General features: G+C 43.0%; 1 protein-coding gene across 1 annotated transcript in view; it reads right to left on the bottom strand.

The window, feature by feature from the left end:
- Positions 1-1,418: 1,418 nt before the first annotated feature.
- LOC139120230 (ubiquitin carboxyl-terminal hydrolase 47-like) overlaps positions 1,419-12,419 on the bottom strand; it is a 38,016-nt gene continuing 27,015 nt past the window's right edge. Inside the window, exons 26-29 of the mRNA XM_070684453.1 lie at positions 12,252-12,385; positions 10,976-11,154; positions 4,876-4,947; positions 1,419-4,520 (exon numbers count right to left, since the gene is read on the bottom strand). Coding sequence (XP_070540554.1) covers positions 4,412-4,520; positions 4,876-4,947; positions 10,976-11,154; positions 12,252-12,385 — 494 coding nt within the window. The 3' untranslated portion in view covers positions 1,419-4,411. The remainder of the gene's footprint in view (positions 4,521-4,875; positions 4,948-10,975; positions 11,155-12,251; positions 12,386-12,419) is intronic.

A 12,419-nucleotide genomic window follows, 5' to 3' on the forward strand; every position in this document is an offset into this window, starting at 1 on the left:
TTGCAGGTTCTCTCACACGCGCCATTTCAATCACTGCTACTTGAAACCTGAGGTAACAATGCACCTTTTATCGATAATTTTTCACTACAGCTTTCCTTTCTAAGTTTTCTGTCAAATTACTGAGAAAATAACGCTGTTGGAATCACATTTGCTTTTATTGCTTCATGCAAATCAACTGAATTGGCTGATACCACACTACTTCCAGGCAGTCCACCCTCAACAGCAGAGAACCGTATTGGAAGGATAAAGTGAAATTTCACCACTTTTCAAAGCTATACCCATTTTGGTTCATTTCCACTACGTCTACTGAAGCACATTTCATGAGGCAAAGTTCCATTGTGCTATTCTTAACCATTTTAATGTAAAATATCATATAAGGCCAAAAAAATAAATAAATTGTGCTGTTCTGATAACATGGTTTTCAAAAATAGGGTAGGTAGGTCGGCCGAATTTTTTTTTTCTAAATATTTTTATTTATAAATATGCATTTTTCAGGGGTTCAAGGCGGTCAACCACTGGCCACAACATTTCCAGAAAAATACCGTCAAGGACTGTGTGCTCATATTTGGTTTGGATCGGTCCATTCAAGAAATATTTAAACAAGAAAAACAAGAATGACATAAGTAAATAAGGTCTTAAACTTTAGGTACTGGAGGTTAACTTTAGCAACATGCATAGCAGAGGAATGTTTCAACACAGTCCCTCTTTTTTTGAGCAGGTCTGCCAATATGTGACAGTTCATGAACAATGACAGGAAATGACTCACAATCTGTTTCAGTTACTGCCACCACTCCTACGCATAATACTATAGATACACTTCATACAAATAGGTTAGAGATCATAGAAGCTCTGACTCAGATTGGGCTGTTTCAGTTAATGCCACCACTCCTGCACATTTGCAGGATTTCCCCTTTTTCTTACCTCATTTGCATATTTTTGACACTGACAGGTTCATTTGAACAATGTCACATCTCAACCCCAGGGTCTACCTGTACACCAAATACTGAGATGGTAGGTGTGGCGGTGTGGGAGCTTTTGCATGTGACGGACATACATACATACATACATACACACAGACGCTACCGACTCACCATATAAGCTCTTTTTGGTGTTTATATACATACCAAACATGAGCTAAACATGTATCACACATATTAAATGGAAAAAAACCATAAAAGACATCCTTGTTCAAGCAAAAATCAAATGCTAAGTAACGAATGCATGATTGTACCGGCTTTCTTTCTTTTTTTACTTCCATGTTTAAGTAGCTCTAAAAAGTTTAGGGTCGGCAGGTAAAAAATAGGGTAGGTTGGGTTATCGGAACAGCACAATTTGTTTGATCGGCCTAAACACACGTACTTAGATAGCTCGATATGCAAAACTATTGATGAAATTGACCAAGACACACACACCATAGATTGTGTTACTTGTTTATTACACTAATTACACTTTTTTTTTGAACTGTGACAGATGGTTGACAGTGTACAAGTTCTAGTAAAATACTGCACTTTAGCCTTCAGTTGGCAAAGACAAAACCCAACGCAATGGCTGGTAAGCTGTTCAAATCAGTGAATGACACACAGTAAAATTAATTGCGAATAGTCTGTAAAGTTAGAGGTGTAATCTGCCTGTATGAGTCACACCAGCTTATGAGCCATGATGCCTGAATTAAAATATTCCAGACCCAAGCAGAAAGTAATTCTGGTATTTTCATTTTAATATCTCTCTCCTCCTTTTTCTACCACTTTATAGAATACAATTCAGATACAACAGAACATGGCTGTGGATATTTGCCAAGACTGACAAGTAAGAAATATTGATCCACAATACAGTGATCAAAACATTTCCTCACGTATCTGTACTAACCATTGAAATTTATGAGAGGAACAAGTATGAATGATGGGCTGAAGTGTGAAGATGACATTTATGATAGTTCCAATCTCTGACCAGAAATGTAGAGTGATTGAGTGGATGAATAGAAGTTGGTACTTTGTAAATGCAGTTCTCTCACAATTTGGTTATCAACTTGCCGAATGCGCAAACCATTCTTGGTAGAAAGGGAGAAATTTGGAATAAAACAAATGGTCAACAGAAGGGATGTTAGGTATTCAAATTTTCCTATTTACAAAACTTTGCTTTGCTTTGAAGACAAATTCATTAATATCTGAAACCAGAAAATGGTGACAAGTTGGAAGGTCTGTGGCGAAATATTCCTGCAGGTTTTTGTCCAATACATGGTGAAAATGTACAGCTGGGAAACTTTCTCGGACTCATCTTGGTAAAATACTAAGACCAGAGGGCAGTGACTTAAACCAAGCATGTAGAAATGTTACAAACTGCTTGACAATTGAAAGGGTTTAAATTGAAATTGTGAGGACGAAATGGGAAGAAAGTGACAAAAGTGAACCAGAAAACACCAAGGTGGTAGATGTGAAATGGCACGTGACTGAAATGTTCCGGAAGAATGCTACAACGGCAAGGAAAGGACGGCAAAACACACGCTGTGTTGCTAACACCAAGTTTTGGAACGACATCAGCTCTTGTTTTTGTTTGTCTAAATTTGACGTTTTTAAACAAAAGCAAGTGGAGGTATCAGAGTATCAGACAGTAGTGTGATTCAGTGTTACGCAGACATAATTTTGCTACAGCAGTCCAAAAACTGGCACTTGTTACTTCTTTGAAGGTTTTCTTACAAGACATGATTACAATCTTGTTACATATGGTGGCAGTGTTGCAAGAGGACACCGAAGCTATTACTCCCTTTCCTTGTGTGTAGGTCCATGCTATTCAAATAAAGAATACTAAGAACATACCAAATCTAATGCTATGGGGGTAACAGAAGATTGGAAACTGCACCAAGTGTTTCAAGCACAAAAAAATATGCCAAGGTTTACAAAAGTTTACACATCCCATTTTGCCATTCACAGGTCAAACAACATGAATCCCTTCACAGACAGACTATTGTATGACCCACTTGTTTTTATGTGGTGGAAGGATCCATATACAGGAAATAGGGATGAAAGGATGAAAAGTATGGGCTTTAATGACATTCAGAGATGGCTGGGGGGTCAACACTGACATTGACATTGACTGTTTGTTTTTCATACTACATGTCATGCTGATATCAGCAGAGAAAATTTCATTGATTCAATATCCCAAGATTGTTTTATGTGCTGGCCAGCAGAAAAAATTTGACTACGCTGGTACAAAGAATGAAAGAATGCGTACCAAATTCATGTCGTACACAGCAATTCAAAGTTCTTCCCAGCACTTTAAAGTACCAAACTTACAACTCATTCTTGTAGAAAGTTACAGGAGAGCTGTACATCCGCCGTACAAAACCTGTATGCCAGAACTGGAATCATATTGATTTATAAATGTTGTTTCTATGGAACCTAGTACGGATATCTCAAATGACGGCTTGTAATTTACATTTCACTGAGTACCACCTGGCTGTTACATGTCTGGTAACTCATAAATTATTGCACATTTGATGGCTCACATGCAACATATTACTCATTAGAGTCAAACCACCGTTTACTTTATATTGATGGCAATTATATTGTCAAATATATTCATCATTCCGAAAATTATAGCTATTGAATAAAAAATTTTTGAGACTTGTTGAAAATTAGACGATGCCAAGTTTATATTATTTATAGCATTGGAATAATTAAATTCACCAGGGTTAGTTCGTTCACATTTGATGAAGAACTTGGGATATGCGTCATTGCAACTCAAATAAGCTGTACAAAAAACACACATACACGAAATTTTTAGGCTTGCACAATAGGGCAGAAAGTTTCAATATTTAAAAATTTCAATTTTGGAAACAAAGCAAAATAATAATTCCCCAGACAGCCCCTGAAGATGCAAGTTCCTTTATTTGAAATCTGATTGCGGAACCTTTCACAGTATCTAAGATTAACAGTCACACTAGGATTAGATGGCTGACATCCCCTTTTCACACCATTGTTTTGGTTAAGTCCTATTGTTTCCTGTGGTAAAGATGGACCGCTAAAACAGGAAGAGGGGACAATACGGTTTGTAATTATCATGAGATGTAATAACCTGCATTATTCTACCAAGATAGTTACGCTTCACATGTATTACCTGGTAATTTCTAATTTGCTATTTCTTTCCTTTGGTCCCAATCAAAGATTGATTTTCACACCACTGTTCTCTAAAAGTACTGTTCGCTTTTTTACACGGGGACGTACAGTGTACTTCTTTTCACTGGCTACAAGTTCAGTCATTCTCTGAGAAATCTCTCTTTTTTGAATACATTCGTCTGTGACGCTGTCATTTCAAAAGTGAATACTTTCATGTGCATATCACTGAGGAACAGAATGTAAAGCTTTGCAGTTGTAAATGTTGCATGATGGGAGTTGCTGGGTCAAAGGTCAGTAGGTCAATCCTCAGAGGTCAAGCTTTTCTGTGGAGGAGATGTGTCTGTGTAGATCTTCAGTGCCTTTTCTTTCTTAGGAGAGTAAGTAATCCGTTGGCCAGAGTTGACCCATCTGAAGGAAAAACCAGTAATGAAATTTTAACTCTGCTTTTTTCCCAATTTTATCAACAACCTTTAAGAATTACTGACAAATGGAAGACCAATCAGTAATCACCTTGCAGAGAATAAGTGATAAAATTTTTGAAAGGAAAATAATGATTGGTGCTTCTAAATTTCCCAAGAAAATGAAACAAACTCATTTAATGACAATTTGTATTAGATGAAAATGCAGCATTTAGCAAAATCACATTTTCCAGAATCCCTATTGGATGACTATCATTCTACAAGCCAAATAATTGTTTGAAGATCAGCTTTCGTAATGCAAAACAGCACCAAAAAAAAAAAATATATATTGATAAAATTCTTACTTGGCACTTTCTTTCTTCTGTATTTCCTTTCTTTCATCATCTGACAATTCTTTCATTTCCTCTCGTCTGTCCCTGAAAGAAAAACATGTGAAGGCATGTTGAGTGGTCAGTCATTTTATTATTCTAAAAGAAACAAGTCATAATAAATGACATAGTCCCCACTTGGTTAATAAATTTGGAAACTATCGACAGAAATCACAGAGAAGTGAAATTGGTCAAAGTATGTCCTGAAAATGTCTGAGAAAGTATTGAGCTTGTATTGATTTACATGTGCACTGTTGATGTACCAAGTACAAATGAAATTTGTTTAGTTAACCCTTTTCCTGCCAAGTCGGTGAAAATCCGCTTGAAATTCGGTGTAGCTAGAAGCTGAGCAGCCACGGCCGTTATCCTGCTAAGGCGGTGGAAATCGGGCTACTTTTTGGTACCCCCTTCCTGCCTAGTCGACGGAACTACGTGTAGCAAACCCTTGCTCACGCTAGGGGTCGTTCGAGGACAGGTTTTGGGCGAGGAACGGCGTTTGCTCTCGAAATGGGTTCACAGGGAGTCCAAGGACAGGGAAAGGTGCAGAAGCTACCCAGCCAGTCCCCTACCCCGTTGGGGGACTGGTTTTTTGGGGGGGACAAGTAGCGTACTTGGCAGGTTAGCACGGTGACGTATCCTAGCGGAGTTTGGTCTAACTTGGCTCTGAGGCACTATATAGATTGCGGCCGAAATTGACCGTCTCGGCAACGCTAATCTATAAGGCAACCGCCTAAGACCGCCTCAGCTGGCGGTGCAATTTTTGCCAATGGTGCGAGACGAAAATCACGGACTTAGTCCTGATTGACGGGAAGTGCGGACGGATTTGACGGACTCGGCTTGATTAGTCCCTGACATGGAACTGATCCGAACGGACTTGAGCGACATTTGTGAAGGGTAACCACCGCTTTTAACCGACTTGTTACCTTCTCGAAAAGACTACCCAGTCAGATGTCGGACGTTGTCGGCTGCACTTGGCTCTAGACGTTCAAGCCGTGCAACGAAACACACCGCCTCAGCCTTGCCATTCACGAACAAGGCCTCGAAATTCGATCCCATTGTTCACTGACTTGGCGGCTGCGGTTAGGTGCGTGAACCGTTGTTCACTGACTTGTTACGCCTATGTTGTCCCTGTGAAGTTCGGCTAACGGCCGAGTCTAACGGGAGTTGGCAGACCTGTGTTTGGTTTATACCGTAGTATGACCGACTCAGGTAGAGGTACCTGTCGGTATATTCCGAGTTTTACGCACTCGGGCGTCAATGACGGGTCGTCATCACCGCTGATGACGTAGACGTGCTGGCCACGTTATTTGAAGGAGCCATGTTTGCCCAACGGATGAGGCCGAGACAGCTGTTGACAATTTTGGTATCCTTCATCTTTGACCGCCTTAGTTGGGTAAGCCGCTCGGAAGGCAACGGTTATGACCTAAAACAAGCCGCTGAAGCACTGTTCGTTGCCGTACAAGAACGAGACGGCCAGTCCATTACTGCTTAATGGGCGATCAGTCGGGTTGGCTTGTCACCGACTTGGATGACAATACGCCCTGCTCGGGCGTACTTAGAAGGGACATGAGGTTAAAGATACGGGTTTCCCACCCGTACTGAGCATGGGCTTGGGCCAACGTCCTTGGGTGGCAGGTGCGCATGCCACGTACCCAGCTGGACGGAATGTCAAGTTGAGATGCTAATGACATTGACTATGGTATGCTAAGTGCTCGAGGGATTTGCATTGCAAACGAGTATTATTAGCATATCAAATGGTACGGACAGGCAATTTACATGACGGGTAGGAATGTCAGCGCCGGTTGGTGGCCTGATTGCCGTAGGTTCATTATAATAACAGGTGGCTGCATATATAAACACCCCTGCGTCCAATCATGTCCAGGGCTTTGTTTCCCTGTGGCTTTAAAAGGGTGGGACCTGCTAGTCTGTCGACACTGTTCCAGACATGAGCTTGACGGACCGCAAAAGTTTTCTGAAGGCGAGCAGACGACTGAAGCTCAAAGATGCAGAGTCTCCGGGCGGTAGTGGTAGCGATCGTTGTGATGTCCCTAGTAAACGTTCTAAGAAGTCGGGCAAGAAACGCGCCCGTAAGGCGAAGCTATCTCCGGCTGAAAAACCCAGTGGTAAGCGTAAACGTAAGACTGATCGTTCTACCGATGATGATGATGGTGGGTCACCGGTTGCCAGTGGTTCTCACCCGGCTGCTCCGGGAGAGACTACTTCACCTGCAGAGACATCTGCTGCTCTTGTGGGAGATACTTCACCTGCACAGACTACGTCTGCTGCTGCTAGTGAGACAGTTAGTAACGAGACGGCTGATGCCATTGGTTCTCCCCGCTGCTCCGGAGAGACACCACCTGTTGCGTGCACCATGAGCCCTCATCCTGCGTCAGGAGAGGTTCCTGTGCCCAGTGAGAAAGAGCTTGAGTCCTCGTCATCAGCAGAGGCTGCCCAGCCCGCTCCTGCCATAGTTTCGTGTGCTGCGATGTCCCCGCCGAAAAAGATAGTGCGGAGGGTTCGTTATCAGGATAGCCCACCTGATTTTGAGCCAGATATGATCCTTGATGCCGCTACGGGCGAGTTCAGGCCCAGACGCCCAGACGACGGTGATATCACCGCTGAGTCCGACTCGGAGGTTGACGAGGATGCGGCAGAGGACGATGACTTTTATGACAGGCAGTATGTAGGTGAGGCAAGCTCTGACGACGATGATGACGTTGCTGCTGTGTTGGCGGAGGACGACACCCCTCCTGTCTGGCGTATGTCGGAAACTACCGATGCTAATATATTTGAGGAGACCGATTTTGACCATGAGAGAGGACCGACTTTCACCTTGCCCAGCCACTCCGTGAGATCGATTACTTTTTAAGTTTATTCCAGCTACACTGATCAGATTGGCAAAGGACGAGACTAATAAATACGCCAAGTTCCACCAGCGATATATCGCTAGAAAGATCGATAAATACTGGCGTAACGCTGACTACCGAGAGGTGCAGGCGTTCATTGGCGTCTTAGTCTGTATGGGTATCGACCGTAAATCATCAGTGGAGGATTATTGGTCTAGCGATCCATTTCTGAGAAACCAGGGTATTTCTACTGTGATTACCCGCAGTCGCTTTCAGCAGCTTATGCGATATTTTCATCTGGCAGACCCAGAGAACGATCCACGTCGTGATCCTGATGAGGCACGCCGCCGACGTCGGTGTCAGGAGGATCCCCTTTATAAAATCAATCCATGGATGGAGCCCATAGTTGACAGGTGCGTAATAATTATAAGATGGGTAGAGAGATCTCCATCGACGAGGGCATGGTGCGATTCAAGGGCCGTTCTAAATTTAAGCAGAGATTACCGCATAAGCCTGACCGAGACGGTTTTAAGATATGGCAGCTATGCGACTCCACCACTGCATACATCGCTAACTTTGCACCGTACCTAGGTGTGAAATTTCGGGATCGGACTGATGGGAGACGGCAGGAGCGAGGTGTGGTGAAAAGAATTACGATGGAGCTGGTCCAGCCATTTTGTGGATATAATCACAGCCTATTTTGTGATAGCCTGTTTAGCACGGTCGTTACTGCTAGAGAGCTGATGGAGACCGGGATCTACATGGTCGGGAGTTTTAACCGCCGTAATCGTCGCACCATGCCCCCTCAATTAATTCCGCCGGGTAAGAGGAAGCGCCTTCCTCTGTCTGTTGGGGATATGAAAGCCACGACCAGAACGGACTCTCGTCTTAACATCACTGCTTATCAGGATAGTAACGCTCAGGTGCTGATCTTGAATACGGTCTATCCACCCTTGGAGTGCGTGCCAGTGGGGGAGGGAGACGAGCAGCGACAAGTGCCTCTGTCGCTGTATAATTATCGCCGGTACATGGGAGGTGTCGACCGAGCCAACCAGAAGCGCAAGTACTTTCACACTGGGCGCAAGAATCACAGATGGTGGACATATCTGGCATGTTACCTGATTGATGTTGCCCTGGTAAATGCATATATATGCTTCAAGCATGTACACCCTGATAGTAAGCTGACCCATAAGATGTTTCATCTGCGTGTCGGGAAACAACTCATTGGCGGTTATTGTGGGCGATCGCAGCCCAGTGTGAGAGAGGTCGAGGCCACCGTTTCTCTTGCCTCGTACATAAATCCACAAAATCAGCCGATGCACGTTGTCAGCCGTTTGGAGGGGCGGCAGAAATGCTGTAAAGTATGCAGCAGAGAGGGTAAGACCACTGCGAGCGGACGACTGTCTGAGACGTCCAAAGGATGTAGTCTGTGCGGGGTTCATCTTCACGAGGGCGAGGTGTTTTGCGGCTTTCATCATCGCATGATGCTACGAGGTAAGAGGAGCTTTGGCGTGCAGACCTCTACTCACACAGCCCCGACGACACCCATCAGCAAGAGAACCCGACGTAAATAACGGACAGGGGATAGCTTCGCCTCACAGTGGCTTGACTGTATTCTTAACACGGACCATGATCACATTTGAGCACGGTGTGTGCCGTTTGTTTGTGCTTTACGATCCCGCTGATTGTAAATTGAAACACGGATTATTTTGTACAATCCCCCGATTGTAATCTTTGTACACGGACCATGCACTCGGACGTCGAGACAGACTCTGAGATTTATTATTCGGCATAATGTAAATTATTCCGAATAAAATTATATCTATGGATCGCATTTTCGTTTGTTTTGTTTTGTTTAGACGGATTATTTTGTACAATTCCCCCGATTATAATTTTTGTAACACGGATCTGCCACTCCCCTTTTTAATTTTTGAAACACGGACCATGCACTCGGACGTCGAGACAGACTCCGAGATTTATTGTTCGGCATAATGTAAATTATTCCCGAATAAAATTATATCTATGGATCGCATATTTTCGTTTGTTTTGTTTTGTTTAGACGGATTATTTTGTACAATGCCCACGATTATAATTTTTGTAACACGGATCTGCCACCCCCCTTTTTAATTTTTGAAACACGGACCATGCACTCGGACGTCGAGACAGACTCCGAGATTTATTGTTCGGCATAATGTAAATTATTCCCAAATAAAATACTATCTATGGATCGCATATTTTCGTTTCTTTTGTTTTTACCCCCACTTTCGTTTTTGGCAGATCCGTAAGGACGCTATAGTAATGGATGAACGTGCGTTGTATCACGTGGGAGGGGCACAGCCAACGGAGGCTGTGCTCGTGCGACGTAGACGTTGTACCGACCATCTGTCGTTTGGGTTAGTGCATAGAGCAGTTGCACTGTCCAGAGCTAAGGTGGTACAAAACTGCACCTTAGTAACAACTGCACAACTAACCTGTTAGGAAACGGTAACACTAACGAGCTAAGTGTGCACTGAACTGGCCAAACTACGTACACGCCTTCCTCAATGGCGAAGCTATGTCGTTGACACTACGTCAAAGCAGACTGCACTGTGCGACTCTTCCAAGTCGTTCAAAGTACGTGGCCAAGTGACACAACCCAGGGGAAACAGGATAGGTTTGAGGGTGCTGCCGCACCCATAGCACTAACCCCTGGGTCTTCTACTAACCCACGAGCGAGGTGATGTTTCCCCGGTGTGGCCGTGCGTGCCGGCGAACGAGCTTTACTTCCGCGAAAGTAAGCTAGAAAAGGGCATAAAAGTGCATGTCCCCCGGGGCAAACAACGCCCGTGACCTCGTCATTTTCTGGACACAACCTCATCAGCGGTTGCCCCTCTATACGGGCATGCAAAAATTTTTGAAGTCTAACACGTATATGGTCGGTAATCGTACCCCGAAAATGCGGTATTTTCCCGCCAAATGCCTGGCAGGAAAGCGTGCAGGAGAGCCTATCTTCTGTAGACACGGAAAAGGGGGCCGGTTTTGACCGATAACGGACAGGGGCGCTCGGCAGGAAAAGGGTTAAATTTGTGGAATATGTGTGGCTATACCTGTATGTTATGAGAGTAGGTATGACAAATTCAGAACAATTTGCCACTGGGCAGCCATGAAACGGAACATGCCATCACTGAAAAGCAAATCTGAGCGATGTATGGGCAAGAACTCTAAGTGTGTGATGAGATATACTGACTTACCTATAGTATACAACTTGTCCATCATCACATATATACAATGGACATACATTCAGTGAAGTCACTGGCGGGTCCCACTCCAATTCACTCTGGATATCCAGTACAGAAACCTCACATGGGAATGTGCCGCGTCCTTTAGCAAATTCTACATCTTCCACCGCTAAATCACTCAATGCAGATATCTAACAAATAAAAATGTTGACAGTTCAATGTCATCGGCATTCTATTCATGGCATATGTAAATAAAAGTGTACTATGAAATAATTCAGCAACATCACAAAGAGATGTAAATTATATTTATTTTGTCAGAACTTCTTGATCTGGTCATCAAAACTTTCACCACTATTCCCTGTATATATCCATTTGAAAAGAATATATGTTCAAGACAAAACAAGGGACGACATGTACCGGTATGTGGCCAAGCATAGGTGACCCTTTGCCTGATGTCAGGAGGGTACGTACATAGCCCTGCGTTTGGGCTATAATGTTTTTTATTACCATAGTTTTCACTCTAAATTTTTAGGTTTATTGTCAAGTGATTATCTATGTAAAATATGTTTAATTTACACATTTTTAAATCCTGAAGATGTCATGTTGTAAAAATAGTTCCGGTTCACTTTCAGGCAAATGGTGACTATGTGGCCTGCTCTGTACCAACCAACAAGTTACCATTGCATCCTATGGGGCACAGGACGTTCAATATATGAGGAATGTAATATTTGAGTATTGTTTTCTAGTGTAGAAAGGACTAAGAAGTGAATCCGCTGTACTGAGGATTTCTCTATAAATGATGCAATACAATGTAATCGGACTTTCCATACACTCGGTGAAAATTTCATAGGAATGACGTCAATGTTCAATGAGACCAACTGGTATCTTGTAAATTGATACAAAGTCTTGGACTCCCTAGCATCTTGCAAAATGACACTGGGAAAATATGAGCACTAAATAGTTGTCATGACAAGTGCTAAATGTAGCATGAATTTTTTTCACCGTTGACTACTTCGAATTGAGTGCCATGGGTTTAATTATGTCATTCATTCCCTTGTGGTTTAGTTAAAAACCCTGGAAAATGCTGGGCTTGCATCCTGCTATTTTACAAATTAACATAATCATAGGGGGTCCAGTTGCTTCACAAAGCTATCTTAGGGATGCCATTCAGAAATCCAACAGTTTTACTGGTATACAGTGGGCAAAGTGATCTCCAATGCAAAATTCTTGCAGTTTATGAACAATTTTACAGTTGATGTCTGCAGCTGATATCATTGAGAAGACTGACCCGTTTCTTTAATTCCTCCACGGTGGCATTGGACACCAGTGTCACTTCTTGGAAGGGATCAAGTTTCAACTCCGACGGTCGCCATCTCTTCACAAACAACGCCAAATCAGACATGGATTTCAACTTCTCTGGCTCTGAAAGCAAAGTGGAAATAACATCTTTTTTCAG

Source organism: Ptychodera flava, chromosome 2, assembly GCF_041260155.1.
Source record: "Ptychodera flava strain L36383 chromosome 2, AS_Pfla_20210202, whole genome shotgun sequence".
Taxonomy (NCBI): Eukaryota; Metazoa; Hemichordata; class Enteropneusta; family Ptychoderidae; genus Ptychodera; species Ptychodera flava.